The sequence below is a fragment of the Aedes albopictus genome, chromosome 1 (genome assembly GCF_035046485.1).
Source record: "Aedes albopictus strain Foshan chromosome 1, AalbF5, whole genome shotgun sequence".
NCBI lineage: Eukaryota > Metazoa > Arthropoda > Insecta > Diptera > Culicidae > Aedes > Aedes albopictus.
Window position 1 is genome coordinate 270,936,690 of NC_085136.1, and position 19,009 is coordinate 270,955,698.

Sequence of the window (19,009 nt, forward strand, 5' to 3'; positions counted from 1 at the left end):
GAAATCTTTCAGGAAACCCTTTCAAAATCTCCTAGCAGATTCTACAGATATTCTCCCGGAAATTTCTCCAGAGTTTCTCTAATGCATCTAATTTTTCCATTTGGAACTCTGCCAGCAAATTATCCTAGATTTTTGTTTCAAGGATTTTTCAAATAATTTCTCCAGGAAATCTTTCCATGATGTTCTCAGTAATTATTGCAGGAATTCTCCTGGGATTTCTTCATCAATTTTTTCAAAGGTTTATCCAGTCTATCAGAAATTTTTGCAGGGATTTCATCATTTTCAGGAGTTTTAATCTAATAATCGTGCATTTTACCCTCGTATTCATCAGTTATTGTTTCAAATATACTGTTTGTTATTGCTCCAGAGATTTCTCAAATTTTCCAAGAAATTTTTTAGGGATTTTTTCCAGAAACCATTCCAAGAACTCCCCAAAATGCTTCCCAAGGAATTCTCCGAGAAATTTCTTTACAAATTTGTCTAGGGAGGTCTCCAAAAATTTTCCTAGAATTCTCTCTTGCATTCTTCCGTAGATTCTCTATGTATATCATAGAGAAATAATTTCCAAATATTATTAAATCCTTTAGGAAATTAGGTCCTCTAGGAATTATTTTAGGATATCCTTTGGAAGTCTTCAAAGAGTTCCAACAGGTATTCTCCCAGAAATTCCTCCAGAGTTTCTTTGGGGAATCCTTCTGGGTATTCCTTTTGGAACTCTGTTAGGAAATTATCCAGTTTTTTAAAGAAATATTTCAAGGATTTAAAAAAACTTGGAACTTCTCCTAAAAAATCTTTCTAGGATGTCTACAAAAATTATTTCAGGAATTCTGCTGGGATTTCTATAGAAATTCATTCAAAAATTCGTCCAGTCTACCAGAAATTATCACAGGGATTTCATGATTTCCAGGAACTTTAGTAAAAGAAACGTGCATTATTTCCCTAGAATTCACCTAACATTTTTTCAAAGCTTATTTTCTATTTCTCCTAAGATTTCCATAATTTTCATCAAGGCTTTTTTTAGAAATAACTTCAAAAAATCGCCGGAAATGCTTCCCACGAGATTTTTCCAGGAGTTTGTCCATGGAAGTCATCAAGACTTCTTCAAGGATTCTGTCTTGAATTCTTCCTGAGATTCATTCAGTGTTTCATTCGGAAATGAGTTCAAGGAATTCTTTTAGGAAACCATTTAGAAGTCTCCCACCCAAGAGTTTCTACAGATATTTTCCCAGAGTTTTCCCGAGGAATCCTTCTAAGTATTCCTTTTGGAACTCTGCTAGGAAATTACCCAAGCGTTTTTTTTTTCTTGAATTCTTTCAAGGAATTCAGAGATTTCTTCAACAATTTCTCCAAAAATTTTTCTAGAATGTGCTTTAAACATATTTCAGGATTTCTTCTAGGATTTCTTCAGTAATTCTTTCAATTATTCATCCAGTTATTTCCCCAGAAATTACTTCCGAAATTTCAAGGGGATTTTTTCGACGAGGAGATCCAGGGATAATCAAGGGAACTCTCCAAGAATTCCTCTATGCAATCCTCTAAGTCTAAGGATTGCTTCCAGAGATTCTTCCAGTGCTGCCTCCAAAAACAATTTCAGGGAACTCTCTAGGATTTTTTTCAGGAAATTCTTTAGAGATCTCCCAAGAATTCCTCTAGGTATTCTCCCAGATTTTCCCGAGGGATTCTTTAAGCATTTCCTTAGGAACTCTTCCGGCGAATTATCTAAGATTTTTTCAAGGAAAACAAGGACTGCTCGAAGATTTCTTGCAGGAAATCTTTCTAGCATGTACATAGAAATTGTTTCAAGATTTTTCCAGCAATTCTTTCAAACAGTTTAAACTATTCATTCAACCAATTCCACAATTACCACCGCCAAACACCATCAACCATGAGCCTCGCTCATCGATCTTTGCAAACCATCAGAATAAAATCTAGATAAATTTGCTCCATCTTCGTTGTCGGCACTCTTGAACCCGTTGTCCTTGTTGTTATCGTGGTGTGCCCATGTTTCCAAAGTGGCATAGGTTTTCCCTACATTATTCTTGAGATAGAGGCAGCCCATTCATCTTCCCAGCACCACCCAACCTGCCCTATAGTCAATGCTGTGCCACCCAGTCGTCGGTGTCAGCACTTTGTTTCGAAACACCATCAGGCAACGAAACGCGGCGAACGCGTCTTATCGCTTATCAGCATCCTTCTCTGCGGGTTCAGAGTTAGTTGGTATCCGCCGCCGAATCCCAGCTTCTTTGTTGCTGGTTGTCGAAAATTGTGTAAGTAGGTATTCTGTTTTTCCAAAAACCAGTCCAACGCCAGGGCACAGGGTCGATCTGCTGGGGACGAGCGATAGCGATAGCGAAAGCGAACGACCCAACATTAATTCCATCATCAGCTCATGATTGTGTTTTTCTTCTCTCTTGCTTTTCTTCACAACTCTTAGACAATTCGGAATCATTTTCCTAAAAAGCCAGTTAAAAGACCGCACGCCTGTCATTTTCTTGGGTAACAACGGGCACTAGGATAATCCGAAAAGTGAAACCAAAATTTTATAGCCACAAAACACTAGTCAAAAGATAAAAAGAGTATTTTGTTTCCCAGTTTTACATGTAGGGTGCACTGTAATCGTTTCACAAACAGAAACTTTCGAGATTACTAAAGAAAATTATTGTTCAACAAGTTTACGCTGTGTTTCCAAATGATATGATTTAAATTTTAAGAGAATCGATTTAATAACCTTAAAAATGTATGAGAAATATAACAAATATTGCTCAAACGCCACTTTCAAAGAAAGATGGCGCTGTTCTCGTCCAAACATCATGAAGATGCAACAAAATAAACGACTTTGGTAGTGGCATAACTTTTCGAAAAAGTTTCGGGTTATGTTGTGGTTATCGGCGAGAAAAAATCACTTGTAAGTTTTGTGAAATCAGTGATGATTGACGTTCAATAGCAACGCCATCTAGATGTCAAAACCTAAAATCGTTTGGTTTATACTTATAATTGTCTTTTTTATTAATTGAAGAGATGAGAACTTTTTTCGTACCACGCTGGGTCACCCTAATAAAGGGCATTATGAGCGTAACCGTAAGATACAGAGAACACTAAACGGGCAGAGTCTCATCTCTTTTTTGGGAGGGTGGTTTTCCCAGTCGAAATTAAATTTCCTTTCATTTTCCCCGGCGACAACGACGACGACGGCCGTAAAACATTTTTCTGTCAACGTCTGCTTTCCGAGTGTGTCTGCAGCGGACAAAGAGGAACGAACGGATGGGCAGCCAGAAACCATTTAACCAAAATACCTCCGATCATTTCGGAGTGTGGTCGAGTGGTAGTAGGTTGGAAGAGCTACAGATGGTGAAAATCGATATCAGTTGCTTGATGGTCTAGTGGCTACCATTCTTGATTCGTACGGAGAGGGTTCTGAGTTCAATCCCTAATCCGTGCTTTTCCTCTTACTAAGTATAATTCCATCTACTTTCTCTTCTCTACATATTCGATGTATGTATGCTCATAGTCAACGCTTTAAGAACCAGAAACGGAATGAAAAGCCGTTTCTCTTCCTTCCAACTTTACAGCACAGTGTTAATTTATCATATCTTACGTGCAAGTTACGCATCCAGCGAACCGCTTCATCCTCTTTAGAATAGTCAACTACACAATGCCTGACATCCACACACCAACGTGAACCCCCTGCCACAAAACCATTTCCCAAAAAAAATGACTTGTTTGAACATCGATAGCTTTAGCAAAGTTGTTGGGTAAGTCAAGTATTTACAGATGATGGACTATTTAAATCGGAACTTCACACATAGGTGGCGCTAGCGAGCATGTAAATATTAAGTATTTGATCACATATATATCAAGATCCGGACTTTGGCAAAGTTGTTTATTGGGTTATGTGTTCACTAATGATGGACCGTTCGTTTGAAAATTTCTAACACAGATGTCGCAACTGAGCGTGCAAATATTATATTTCATATATCTCAGGATGCTGATCACCAAGAAAGATTGTGTCTTCGGCAAAGTTGTTGGGTAGGTCAAGAACTGACAGATGGTGTGTGGCATGTTTCGGAACTTAAAATATAGATAGCGCTAGTGTGCAAGCAAATTGAATGTGTCATATGACTCAGGGTTCTGATCACTAAGATATATGGAGTCTTCGGCAAAATTATTGAGTAGGTCAGAGACTTACAGATAATGGGCTGAACAATTTGAAACTCCACAAATAGGGGGCGCTAGTGAGAAATATTGCCATAACCATGTGGCTGATCAATAAAGCATACCATGGACTTTATATAATAAACGAATGTTTTTGAATTTATGGCTTCTAATTATCATTTAAGCCTTTCGAGACTTTAGCCTTTTGATATTTTCAGCCTTTTGTTATTCAGCCATTTGTTCTTTCAGCCTTTTGTACGTAACCCAATAGAACGTATGATTATAAATTCTCACAATGGAGGAGAATGCCATCTCTGTCAAGTGGCCCCCAATTTTTGTATGCTCTTGACCTATTATACGAGTTTGCTGAAGACATTGTCTCTGTATGTAACCAAGATCCATGGATATATAAAATATACAATTTATATTATTAGTAACGCCATCTTTTTGTAGAGTTTCGAATCAAATGGTCTATAATTGGTTAGTTCTTGTAGCAAACAGCTTTGCCAAAAACACAATATTTCCAAATGATTAGAATGATTGATTAGACATATGAGGTAGACAATGTTTATGCAAACTGACGCCATTTATGAGCAACATTCAGAATTACATGATCCATCATTTATAAGTTCCTCACCTACTGAACAACTTCACATAATCACAAATTTAAGCCAGCGCCATCTGTGTGTGAAATTCCGAATCAAATTTTACATCTGTAAGTCCTTGACCTATCTAACAACTTTGCCGAACACAAAATCTTTCTATGTGATGAAGATACTGAGATTATGAGATATTAAATTTGCATGCTCACTAGCGTCACCTATTGGTAGAATTTCGAATCAAACGGTCCACTATCTGTAACCGCTTGACTGAGCATCTTTCCTGAAGACATTACGCTTCTAAAAATTTAAGATCTTCAGATAAGTTCGCATGAAGATATTATATTACTAAATTGTTAATGCCAAGTAGTGCCATCTAGTGGGGAAATTTCGGATCAATCAATGCCCCGCCTGACGGCGCTTGATTTACCGAAAGCAGTTAATTCATTGGTTCCTTGTGCTGATCGTAGCTGATCTTGCGATACTAGAGCAGCATCTACTGGATCTACGGGCGGTCAATGAAGCTCAAGCTCATGTTCAATTTCTTCATGAATGTTTCAAGAAGGGCTGAAAATTTGTTTTTCCCAAACATATCTTCAAAACTTTTTTGTGAACCATGTCTGAAATCCATCGGTGAAACATGTCCCCAAAATTACATTCCTAGAGTGCAGATTTCTAGATGAATTCCGCTTTAAATTTACGATTCTGATCCGGTTAATCATAAATGAAGTTCCTCAAAACGATTTCGTAAAAACCTCTAGCGTAACATTTGAAAAGGGCCTATCTGCTTTCTTGTTAACAAACACATTTTTGTCTCTGTATGCCCCACCTGTATCCACTCACATCAACACACTTATCAGATAGCTTGAATATTGCTCTTTCTGTTGTGGTGAAATTCTTTGATTATCTACTGCGGAAGTACTCAGAAAAATCTGAGGATCTATCACAAAATACCTTAAGCAATGACAACTAATTAATTGCCGTTTTCCAGCTATACCAGTGTGTCTGTGGTTAGGATGGCACCTAGGATGATTATCCAGTTTGATTGTTTATTCTGCAGAATCGCCTCTTCTTATGTGACTTAGTTGTTTTAAGCGCCGGACTAGCTAAACGGAGTCGTGGGTTCGAATCTTCCCAGAACCACGTAGTATTTTTTTCACAAATTTATCTCTCAATTATTCGTTAACTAAACGCACATCGTGCCTCTAAACACATGCAGTTTTACGTCTTGAGACAACGTTGTAAAAATCAGTGGCGTCTCGTAACCTCACTTTTTACCTGTTCAACGATCTTAAAAATTGCATTTGCGGAGGATTCAGGATCAGAATAAAATTGTACATGGACGAAAACGGCTAATCTCATCGTTCTCTACAAACTACAAGCCGAATTGTTGAGAAAATCTAAGTATTTACATTCGTTGAACAGGTAGATTTGAGGTTAGGGAATCGCCACTGGTAAAAATGACATGTAATGTATCAGGGATAACCTCCTCCTGAATTTTAGAGGCATATTGCGAAGAGGCATGCCATTATATTATTCGAAAAAAAAAATGGTCAGTTGAGGATATTATCAAAAATTCAGTTCTTAAATTGATGTTCAACAATTCTCACGTGCTTTCTTGGCTCACTTTCTACTTGTTCGCCCTTGTATCCGGCCATCCATTAGGAGACTCTCCTCCAGCAATTTGAAAAGATTTCACCACACCGCCTGGAGTCAAGTAACTTCGCTGATTTCGCAAAAAAACGTTCCTCTTTTTTTCAACGCGGTGCTGCCAATAGCCGCAAGATTTATACACAGAGGCATAAAACAGCCCCAATACACAAAACTTTGTTCTTAGTTTATTTCTTTTTTATGAGTTTGGAAGCTGTCTTTAAAAAGAAGAGGTAGAGTGAATCAACGAAGGCAGTTTCCGGTTTGATGTAGCCACTGCAAACTTGAGAGATTATTTTTAATAAGGGTGCGCTTGTCGCACTGTATTCAATCAGAATTGAAGTTTAGCGTTTATTTGTACAAGCAAAAGAAAGTTAATGAGTACTGCCAGTAGGTAAGGTGCTGAGAACCATGATAGAGAAAAACTAATAAGAATAAAATGAGAGATATGTCATTACTATGATTTTTTTTATCTTTGTTATCGAGATTTTCAGCCTATGGCTGGTTCATCTCCTACTATGAATTTTATCTTAACAGTCAGGCTAAATGTTTGAAACCAAGCTTAGAAACTCTTTATGCATTTATTGTACGAAAATAATGCTTGTAGATTTTTTTACGTTCTCTTTAAGATAGTTTTATGACAGAAAGGCATTCGATTACTCTTAACCAAACTGTTTTAATAATTATTTACTTTTTTTTCGTATGTATAAAAAACAAAGCATTTAGAGCGGAATTTCCAACACTAAGATTCGCCGGGGTAAGCTGGAACAGCTAAAACAATATAAAACGCGAAGTTTTGAAAAAAAAATCGATAAATTGGCTTTAACAAAAGATTGCTTCGAAACTATGTGTTATGGACATTCGAATTTTTTTCATTGTAGGATAACTTCACGTAACTCGCTATTTCAACTTTCCCCGGTGTACTGATGCAAAGTGATATCTACATGTCCACTCAGGAATCCTGAGTAAGGATGATGTTTTATATTTGGAAATCTTCGAGTTTTAATGAACCTACTATCGACCACAGAGAATCGAAAAAACAACTGCAACTTTGACATATATAAACTGACAACGCATGACTCATAACGGTTCATTACTCCTGAACACCAGTAGAGTCGGTAGAGTCACGTCGCCTGCTCACTTCCAAGCGTCCAAATCGATTTCCATACCGATTTACCACCGACTACGGAAGTATCGTAAAAAAACGAACTAACCGGCAGAACAGCGGAAAACACGAAAACTTTCTTTGCTTTGGCTTTTCCGGACGTTCCACCCCCGGTTCGCTTCGAAGCGGATTGGAAAAGTTGGCTGTTACGAGGGAGCGGGAATTCTTCCACCCGCATTTTTGCCTCTTTTAAAGCGAAGCGAGAGCGGTGGGAGACAGCAGAGGAATAGAGCGCGAAGACTATAATGCAAAACTTTTTGGCAACGATTTTAGAAGCTTTTATTGTTTGGGAAATTCCTCCCATGGAGACTTTCTGGTATGGTGATACTGGATGCTGTGCTGGCGATGCAAGATTGTTAGAATGTGGTCTAATGGCTACAACGTGTCCGCCACGGTCACTAACATATAGGGTAGAAATCTACTTCGTCATGTGCACTAATTCCCGTCATATCAGATGGGAAATAGCTAGTAATTACAGATATTCCTACTTAACCTTTGCCAATGACTCATTAGATGGAAGCAGACTTATTGATAGTCTAACAAGCCCAAATCGAATAATTACGCGAAACTTTACGTTTCACTTACGAATTTTAATTTTTTTTCTCGTTTGCGTACGACGAAGACAACCGCACCAAAGCAGCAGCTTGCCGAATTGTTCTTCATCACCGTTCAATTTTCACTTCGCCACATTCACTTGTTGAACCAACATTCAATTCACACCCCACAAAAGCTCAGTGGCACTTCATTGCTGCAGAATGCAGCAAAAGCTGTTCAATCAATTAAATAAATCACTTTTTTATCGTCGGTAAAATGTAAACAAGTTGTCTTCGTCTAGGGAGAATGCAGGCAAATGTGTGCGTGGACTTTCTGCTTACGAAACATCGTATTTCACAACCACAGAGAAAGATTTCTTCGTTGCACTGTGTATGTACCATAGTATCACGTAGAACGTGTCCGGGAATTGAATTGAATTGGACAAGACGGAAACAAAATTCGAGGAACAGTTATTCAATTTTCCTATTTGAAGGAAATTATAGTTCTTTCACAATATGTTTTTACACGATATGGATGCTCATTTATAAATTCGTAATTGATACCAAAATGCCCATGAGACATTAGGCGAGGTGTAAGAATAAACTCGATCATTATTATTGGTCTGTGCTTAGTTAGACGGGAATTAGCCAAACCCCTACACCTTTATGCGAGAGAAATGGGGGGTCGTCTCGTCGGAGAATCGAGTTAAATGTTTTTTGATTAAAATTTATGGAGTTTCTTGTATGTAGCTGTGGATTGAAAACGTTGAGCAGTAGAGATGTGAAAGTGGCACTTAGTTGATGTTCTTTGAAACATGATATGGAATTAAAAAAAATGTGTCAAGAATTTGTTTTAAAATTTTGATAAAAAATCCTTAATTTGCTTATTTTTTTTCAGAGCGGAGTAAACAAAACGCACTAGCAATTCAGCAAGACCTCGCTAAGAGTATCTGGGTTCAACTTTCAGATGGCCTTGGATCAGTCTTTTTTTCAGTTATTTGTAATTTATAGACGAACACTTAAAAAGGGCCTATCTGCTTTGCGTAAACAAACATGTTTTTGTCTATGTAGGGCCCATCTGCATCCATCCACGCACATCAATACCCTTATCAGAAAGAGTGTTCTTCAAGCTATCTGTTAAGGGTGTTGATGTGCGTGGGTGGATGCAGATGGGCCCTACAAAGACAGAAACATGTGTGTTTACAAAAAGCAGATAGGCCATTTTCAAATGTTCATCTAGATTTGGTGGGCTCGGCCACCACCTAGGCATAGCGGAGCCGAAATAATTTGTATATTTTTGTTTGTAAACTGATATCATACTTTTAAATTTGTACTGTCATAAACTATGTTAGTTTGGGGAACCACAGTACTCGTGGCTAAATAGGTTAGGGAAAACAACAATTGAAAATTTATAAGGAGGTGTTAAACTGAATTATTTGAAAATTTATATTCAAAACACTGATGGGGCAGATTGTCAAGACAATCGACAAGAAGAGTACAAACGGAAGGGTGACATCGAAAGACAGGGAACGAACAACAAAACCACACATCGGACTACGAAAACAAGGACATACAAAATCTACACGCTTCAAAAACTGATCTGCTCCAAATCAAGACCCGCCAACACTTCTCTAATGGGTTTCTGTTGTTCTCTTCGCGGATCCGGAGAATTTAATACTGCTTAGATCTAACCTCACGATGCTTATCGCATGTCCACATGACATGCTCGATATCCTGGTAAGCCACGCCGCTGACACAGATTTTGCTATCCGAGAGCACAATACGGAAGATTATGTGCTTTTAACAGACAGTGGTTAGACATCAGGGATAGAGTGAACAGGCTGAAGACGAAGAGGAAAAAGAAAGAAAAACGGGAGCTTAAGGACACCAAATCAAGGAGAGGTTGGAGGATGAGGACCAAGTGCGAGAAAGGTGACACTCTCGTCATTAAGACGGGCGTGTCTAAGCACTCAGAGTCAGAATAAGTCTTGAAGGCGATGAGGAGCGATGCCTAGCTCGTGGATCTTGGAGCTAACGTACGCAGTACACGACGTACTCTTACTGGCTAAATGCTCCTCGAGCTCAAGTGCGATGAAACTCGCAGGTGCTTGATGAGGGCTCTCACCGCGGAAGCGACTCTAAGGTCAAAAACCTGGACGCGGATGAACTTATCACGGCACTGTGGCAACAGAGGTCCAGGTGGCAACCGCAGTGGATAGACCCTCCAGGATATCTAGTGACGATTCCGGTATCCATCTCCGTAACAACACCAGCCATGCCAGCATTGTGACATCAAATGCTGGAAATATTTCGGTGTTAATTGCTCCCACTTCAACGTCGACTTCCTCGTCAAATTCTACGGATGATTTTGGAAGGACCGAGCCCACGGATGGAAGCCTTATTCCAGTACTGCTGGATACTGATAAATTTGTTTCAAGTAAACAAAAAGCAATCTTGCAATATATCGAGAGACGAGAAGGAATCCCAACGTATCAGTATCGCCATCAGCGGTGAAGGCAAGAAGTTCACAGTGTCGGAACAGTACAGGATCTTTGACTGCCGAGACAGACTATGTGCTACGTTAAGTTGCAACGTTTCTATCATTGCTTGAAAAGTTTTCCAGTTTGTAGTGATGCGGATGCACCTCCTGACATCATCATCGGAATCGAACATGTTAGACTGCTATCCACGCTGCGTCTAAGCGAGGGAACGACGAACCAGTTGATATCAAAACCAGCCTTGGTTGGTAGATCTTCGGGAAGAGCATGCACAGTGGTACAGTCATAAAACAGATGAATCTACATTTGGACGGCGAACTTGGAAACAGAGAACTACATCAGTGGATGGAACAATCATTTTTTGCGGTTGAGAAATCAAGTGTTACAGTAAAACCAGAAGCCAAACGAGAGCGGGAGATTTTAGAAGCAACAGCTTGACAGGTGAACGGTGTTTTCGAAATGGGACTGTTATGGAAGTTTGATCGCATCTGCTTCCCTGACATCTATCCAATGGCAGTGAGACGTCTGAACGATTTAGAAAACCCGGTTGAGTAAGCATCCAATACTTGAAACAATATTGAAGGAGCAGATTGCAGACTATGAACCCACGGGATATGCACATCGTATTCACGCTGAGGAGCTGAAGTCTACGGAACTAACTGAGGTCTGGTATCTACCATTGGGTGTAGTACAGAATCCGAAAAAGCCGGTAAAAGTGAGACTTATACCGGAAGACTTTTTCGGCTTTCAGTCTTTAGAGTGGTCAGAACTAAGGCATATTTTCTACGCCCGACGTTTCTATTGTATATTCAATCTTCTTCAAGGGTTCTATAATAAAATTGGTCTAAGTGACATTAACAAAGATACACATTAGACTGGGTCAATAAAATCGTCATTATTGTTGCGCGATGGTTGAATTTTGATTCACTGATTGCGATTGACATTTGTATGGAATTGGGTATGGAAAAACGTGTTTTTTGCATTTTGCTCATAAATTGAAATTTGTCTAAAACGTACTAACAATGACGCTGAAGTATAGCCTAGGATATGCCGAAAAACTTTTCCGAAGACCGCAAAGTAATTCGACACTTGTGAAAAAAGTTATTCGCTTGGTAACCTAGGCCAAAAATTGAGATTTTATTATTGATGTTATTCCTTTAGGGAGCAGGAGCACCCATTAAGTACGTCACGGTAAAATTGAGAATTTTTGATTTTTCGGCATATCCTAGGCTATACTTTAACGTCATTAGTTACATGATATTAGACAAAAACGCTGTAACGGCGTTTCTACAGTGCGAGCTGGACAAAAAGATTTATATGGAGCAACCAACATGCATCATCAAAACGTTGGTCTGCAAACTGAATAAGAGCTCAAGTCGAGTATGGAATCGGAAGCTTGATGCTGCTATGAAGAAATTTGGACAGACTTCCACGGAATACGATCCCTGCGTGTACGTGAGGAACTGAGCAGGAAAGATTGTCATTGTGGCTATCTACGTGGACGATCTGATGATCATCATGAGCAACGATGAAGCCATGAAAAACAAGTGGAAGGAGCATCTCAGCAAACACTCCCGTATGAAGAATCTCGGAACAGCGAAGCATTGCGACGAAATTCCGATCGAGAAGACAAACGACGACGGTATCATCATGGACCAGAAGGCGTACGTCGAGACCGTATGGAAGCGGTGCAACATGAGCGAGTGCACATGCCCCTCAAAATTTCGATGAACTACAGCGAGAAGCTCTCAACTGAAATGTCGCCAAAAAACGACGAAGAGTCCGCCACGATGGAAGTCGTTCCAGAAGGTAATCGGATGTCTTATGTATCTGATCCAGTTTGCGGTCAACGTCCTCACCAGGTTCAACCAAAACCCTGGACCGAAGCACTGGATAGTCGGGAAACACGTTCCCCTACACCTTCGGGGAGCATCAAAGCAGAAGTTGCACTGCAAGCGAGACGCCAATCTGGAAGGTATAGCGAAGCTGACTTGGGATCGGATCCCAATCAGCGGAAATCCACAAGCGGATACGTCTTTCTTTCTTCAGGAGGTGCGAGATATCGTGATCCTGCAAAAACCAACCAAAAGTGAAGCGGAGTACATGGCGGAGTCGGCCGCCGTACAAGAGGCATCCTGGTGGCGCAGTATCACAAGTTTGTTGGAGTGACGCAGGCAGTCCAGCCTAACTGCGACAACCAAAGTTGCACCGCCGAAAGCGACAGATGCCGGGTACAATTCTCGGCATTCGGCATCACTACAACAGAGAAGCCCTCGATCGTGGAGTTGACAACCTAATCTATCTACGTGAGTACGGATGGATGAGTAGATAGCTGACGGACTAACGAAGCCATTGCAGAAACCGTAGTTGAAGTACTTCCGGAGTTGCATGGGACTACGACTTCGGAGGAGTGTTGGAAGTTGAAAGACTGAGCAAGTGAAGCCGTAGTATGCCATGAATATTAGAGGATTTAAGATCGTCAGAAATACATTTATTCTAGTTTGAACCACCACTACTGAATACACACGTCTACAAGCTAATTTCTACAGCTTCAGGACACCAAGTCCAGGAGAGGTAGGAGAGCAAGGACCAATCGCTAAAATGATGATACTCTCAACATTAAGACGGATGAGTCTAAGTACTCAGAGGTCGTGAAGGCGATGAGGAGCGGTGTCAAGCTCGTGGGTCTTGTAGCTGACGTACCGTGGATACACAGTTATGGATCACACACGGTTATGGATCAATTCGATGTTTACGGTCGTATGTTGCAGCTTAGCATGGCATGGCGTGACATAGTGTAGTGTTTATGCTATGAAGAGTATGCTGGGTTATGTCATGCTGTGCAGTGAGGCGACATTTGACCGTAAACATCGAATTGATCCGTAACTGTGTGTGATCCATAACTATGTACCCACGGTACGCAGTATTCTACTCCGCATGGACACCGCAGCCGTCCGGCTAAGGAAACGCTCGGCAGGGACACAGGAGGCATTGGTTCAGCAACCTGTGGTAGACGCTAAGAAGTTCGCTAAAGTACATAGGTAGGTAAGCTCAAGATAGGATAGGTATATTCGCTGTGCGTACACAAGCCACCGGAGATTTTCTCGTCATAAGGCGCGAAACACGAACCCTTTTACGTACTTGATTTGTTTCGGGAAATCTGCAAACTGCACAAGGATTCGACGGGAGGTCAAAGATGTCCATCCAGAAGAACTTCAGATGACAAGTCACTGTGTAGGTAACGCAGTTGAACCTGAAGCACTGTGCTGTTAGCTGTCCGGCAGTCGCTGAGTGGGGCACGTATATCGCCATCATAGTGGACCCATACAAAGTACTCATCAAGTAGCGGAAATTGGACCGCGGATGGGTCCAAAATGGCGGTGATATGGACAACGCGCAAATATCCAGCCCAGAAGTTAGGTCCCTACATCCTACGAGAGCTTCGTGGTAGCCACGGCCTTCTTTTGTAGCTGCTATGTGCATTCGCTGTGGTCGATTGAGCAGTTCACACAAATGCTGGACTGTATGACGATCGTGCTGACAGGGTGAAGGCCGGTGGTAATAACTGTTGCCTTCTATAACCCCGGTCGTGGAATATCCGTTCCACAAACCAGCGGATTCAGATCCTGATAGCGGCACTGGTCAGGCTAGTTGTCCTAATGTCACTACTAAAAGAACTTTAGCCGGAACGGAGAGGAGCCGATCACCGACATTATATTTTGTTGTCTTGGCCTAATAGTTTGAACTGGAAGGTAGACGCTCTACACTCAAAGCGATCACTTGGCGGTTCGCCACAGTAACGACTACAAAAACCGCATGGACGGATAGAGAAAGAAGCGACTAGGCTAAGACCTGAGAGGCTTGGCTTAAGTCGCTGGAATACATCTTACTTCAACGACGAGGTAGAAGGGCACACTGCTGTGAGCAAAACTTACTTACCAATTGGTAGCGAAGGTCTCGCGATACCACCCTGTCTAGGCAAGTCCACCTTCTGATAGACTTAAGGATTGCGAACCTGTTTCTCATCTGTCTACGGGTTCGGCGACGGATGCAGCGAGCACGTACTGGGGAAGAGCGAAATGAACGACAGGTGGTGTTCGCTGCTGCCAAAGTCGCACTGAAGTCTGAGATAAGGGCAAGTGAAAAGGCCTGCTGTGAGGGTCTCTGTAAGAGTGTCAATGGGAATCCGTGGAATGATGCCTACAGGATCGTGATGGCCAAGACAAGGGGTGTGATGACTTCTCAGAGCAGTCTCTAGAGATGTTGGAGGGGATCATCGAGGGGCTTTTTTCCGTGTCACGATCCAAGTCCTTGGCCTGCTTTCGTAGGACAGCTGGAGGACTGGGGCTGGCAATGAGGAAAGGGTAACTGATAAGGAACTTGTGGGGTAGCAAAGTCTCTTAGAGTAGGTTTCCGGACGGAGCTCCGAACTTGGCCTTAAAAGTAGCTATTGCAGAGGCTCCCGGGATGTTCAGATCTGCTATGCAGAAATACCTGAACAAGGCAGTCTTCCCATAGGTTTGTAAGCGGCTAAACCTTAATCGACACGGCAGGGAAAGTGCTCGAGGAGATCATCCTCAACAGACTGTTGAGGCACCCGGAGGGTGTAAATGGTCTCTAAATGGGAGATCTACCGTAGACGCTATCTTGTTGATTACAAAAACGCCCTGGTAGCGCTTCAGCATAAGAGGAGGGGGATTCTCCACTGTATTTTAGTGTTAAATCGCAGTGGAAGTGCTCATAGAAAGCTAACACTAAACTAAGAAGCAGAATTTGTCTTTTTGGAGCCGTATGCCAGGAAGAAAAAGATGCCCAAAGGACAAAAAAATGGTCAATGGACATAGTAAGCTCAGAGTTAAATAGGATGTCAGAGTTAAGTAGAAATGTCATGTCCTCTTAAACGTTATAATGTCCAAACGAATGAATTTTGGCTTTATTATGGTTCTGAGAACCTTCTCGAATCTATTTGGCTTAAAACTTGAAAAACAAATAACTTTCCTCTGTCCTGTACTTTATTAGTATCATATTTTTCTTTTCCTAACCCGCATATTCTCTGCTTTAACTATTCAGCTCTGTGGGTACCGGAGTTCACCGGTCGCAATGGCGCGCAGAACGTTCAGGTCGAAGCTATCAAGTACATAATCGGAGCTCCGGACTGCGGTACCATGCAAAAGTGGCCCATCTTCCACTACGAAAAGGTAAGATTCCGTCCTACCACCAGCATCAGCACCAGCAGTACGAGCTTTTACTACGTGGTCATCTTTGTCGTCATCAATGCCATCAGCAGTCGCCCCACATGAGAATGGGAGTGTTCATGTGTATACCATGCGGTGCGAATCATCCCAGCTTTTAGCTTTGATGTCGTCACCATAATGCACTGCTGCTAGTGTCATAACCCGAACGAAGTTCATGGGAGATGATGACGATGGAGATGACGAAACGGTTGCGGCAGTACGTTTAACACATCATTTGAATACTTACAATGTTTCATAAAATCAAAACAGTTCCAAAGTAGAAATAGTTGTATAGTCTTTCAATTTTAACCTATGAATCTTAAAAAAACTTCGTTGATTAACTCGTTGTGATGCATGTCGTCCATGTTTTTAAGGTCGCAAAAACTTTACTGCCGGTGGAAGCATATTTGTCCCATGTGCATTTTTGGCAATATTGAGTTTTTGCAGCTTATGAACATGATTTATAGTGTACTATCATACAGGGAAATAAAAAGAGTTAGTTTGTTCTGAAAATTGTCGAAAAAATGAAACGCCGATTTGTCACATTCTAAAAAGTGGACGCAAAAGCGTCACGTTTCATTGCAAATCCTATGGAACAATAAAATCGCTCTAAAACAAAAATTAGTGCTCAAATTCAAAATTGGTCGATGTTATAACACGATTCAGCACTTAAGCTTCATAGTTGAGGCATTTTACTTTTTTGAACTTTGGACGCGATTTTCTCGATTGTCTGTTTTTGCACATGGGACAATTATGCGTCCACCGGCAGTTTATCTCGCGACAAAACTGCTCCTGGATGCAATCCAAAACCTCAGTGACCGCTCACGTGGTCCGACAAGCGTTAAATTACTCTTGTTCATTATACGCGTGTCCACATCTTCCACAATTTCTCTTTCCAACAACCAACCACGCAGAGCGAGGACAAGTTGATTCTCTTCCCGGACGGCAAGGTGCGTCATCTGATACTGGACCCGCACGCCCGCAACGAACCGGAAGATGACTGGAACCATCTGTACGTGGCCGAGATCCACACGGAGGCTCCGTTCCAGTACGACTACGAACAGGGCCAGTACTGTTTGGACAAGGCGCTGAGTAGCAACGAAAAGCAACCGGAGGGCATTTTCGCCACCGTGTGCTCACCGGAGAAGGCCATCCGATGGACGGACACGGACTTTTTGCTGCGCAAGATTATCAACCCGATCTGCCACGGGATGGCCATCGTGATCCTGCTGGTGGTGGCGATTATCTACTTTGTGCTGCCCACGCTGAGGTAGGTTTTTGGGAGAATAGGCTTTTACAGGTACTAACTATGAAAACTTTTGTTTCTTTGTTGCAGAGACCTAGTGGGAAACATCGTCACATCCATCACGGTGTGTCTGATCATCAGCCAAGCAGCCGATCTGGTCCGGATATTCACCGAGTTCAGCAGTCACGTTAGCTTCGTCGTGGCAGATTCCTTCTTCTACATCAGCCTTCTGGGGGCCTTCTTCTGGCTCAACAGCATGGGCTACTACATCTGGAAAACGTTTCGAGCTCGTAACGTGTTTCTGCGAGTTACCGACGGTCGCAAGTACTGTTTGTATTCCGGATATGCGTGGGGCGCGACGGCTACCATGGCTGCGGTGGCCATATTCTCCCACTTCTTCCTGGATGGGCCAAACGCGAAGAAAAGTTCGAGCATTTTCGAAGACCAGGATAACATCGGTTGGTTGGGTATTGCCGTATTCTTCACGCCGATCGCGTTCATCATTCTGGTGAACATCTTCTTCTACGTCACCACGATGAAGTTCATCAACCGGATGAACGTGTACGGGCGGATACACCACAAACTTAAGGGAAAGTAAGTACAATTGGTTTACTATTCTGTGACAGATTCATACAAACAACATTCCACTTCACAGCTTCGTCATGTTCTCGCTAATCTTCCTCGTCATGAGCATTTCGTGGCTCTTCCTCATCCTATCCTGGCTGCACTACGACGCCCTGCTCTACACACACATCGTCGTGAACGCCCTGCAGGCCCCATTCATCCTCTACATTTGCGTCCTCCGCCAGAAGCACGTCACATTCCTACTGAAAAAGTCCTGCTGCTACAATGAACCTCCCCAAACGTCCGACTGGGGCGACGAGATGACCTACATGAATGGCGGTGATTACTGACCCCGGCGGCACCACCACCGTAACAAACCCAAGTCAGAGTCAGAGTACCGAAAGAATCTCCCATACGACGTCGAAGTTAGTTATTCAACTTGGAATCTTTAGAAAAGAATCTCCTCCGGCGCAAGCAACGGACATAACCAAATGCGGGGGTCTTCCACCGTGAGACAGTCAGGAAAAACACATTCCTTTGAAACGTGAAAGAATTGGTGCAGATTAATAGATATAACTATAACGATGGTTGTATGACATGAATACCTACGACTAAAAACGTCCAGTTGTTGATCCATTTCACTAGGTTAGGTTACGTACGATCGAAAAGAGAAACAAATTATTCTAGGTGGTATTAATGATAATACATATACAAAATAAGTGTGCTTTACTTTAAATTGAATGAGTCATATGCGAAGCGATGATAACATTAGGAACAAAATCAGCAATTGTTGACCGATTAGGTAGATACTAGTGCTAAGGAAAGAAAGAGCTTAACTTCCAGTTAACACTTAGAGTAAACAAGTTTATTAACATTGACAAAGACTCATAAAAAAGAGAAACGTAAGTAGGATAGGTCAACAAAAGTTTTTAGTTTAACTAATGACTAAATGATAATTGTATAGCTTGGTTGTTAGATTATTTCATGAAAGAAAACTCCAATCATGGATATACACCTTGAAAAAGATACAAGAATAAAATCTAAAACATCTTGGAAAATTATTGGACCGTAATTGAACACAGCATCCGATGCTGTATTATAGCTGCAAAGTTACTATCTTCCATTGTGCAGCATTTGGTGGAGCAACAAGAGCGCAAGTCAATCCAAAGCCGATGATTAAGGAGGATAATGACCGTAATAGTAGGAGCGTACCACATGAACATCATCGGAGGGCTAATAGTACAATCGCATATGCTGTTGAATAGGATGCTGAAATGGAGAGGTGATATGCGTACACGCATGAAATAAATGAAAGCATGTACGCATATTTATGACCTCCACTTCAGCATCCTATTCTACGTCTTATAG

General features: G+C 41.6%; 2 protein-coding genes across 2 annotated transcripts in view; one reads left to right on the forward strand and one right to left on the reverse strand.

The window, feature by feature from the left end:
- The window catches only part of LOC109429326 (probable G-protein coupled receptor Mth-like 5), a 94,207-nt gene extending 75,598 nt beyond the window's left edge, over positions 1–18,609 (forward strand). Inside the window, exons 4-7 of the mRNA XM_029860238.2 lie at positions 15,668–15,795; positions 16,746–17,101; positions 17,168–17,671; positions 17,733–18,609. Coding sequence (XP_029716098.2) covers positions 15,668–15,795; positions 16,746–17,101; positions 17,168–17,671; positions 17,733–17,991 — 1,247 coding nt within the window. The 3' untranslated portion in view covers positions 17,992–18,609. The remainder of the gene's footprint in view (positions 1–15,667; positions 15,796–16,745; positions 17,102–17,167; positions 17,672–17,732) is intronic.
- Positions 1–19,009, reverse strand: part of LOC109429325 (RNA helicase aquarius) — a 323,063-nt gene that overhangs the window by 290,282 nt on the left and 13,772 nt on the right. The gene's annotated exons all lie outside the window — the stretch shown is intronic.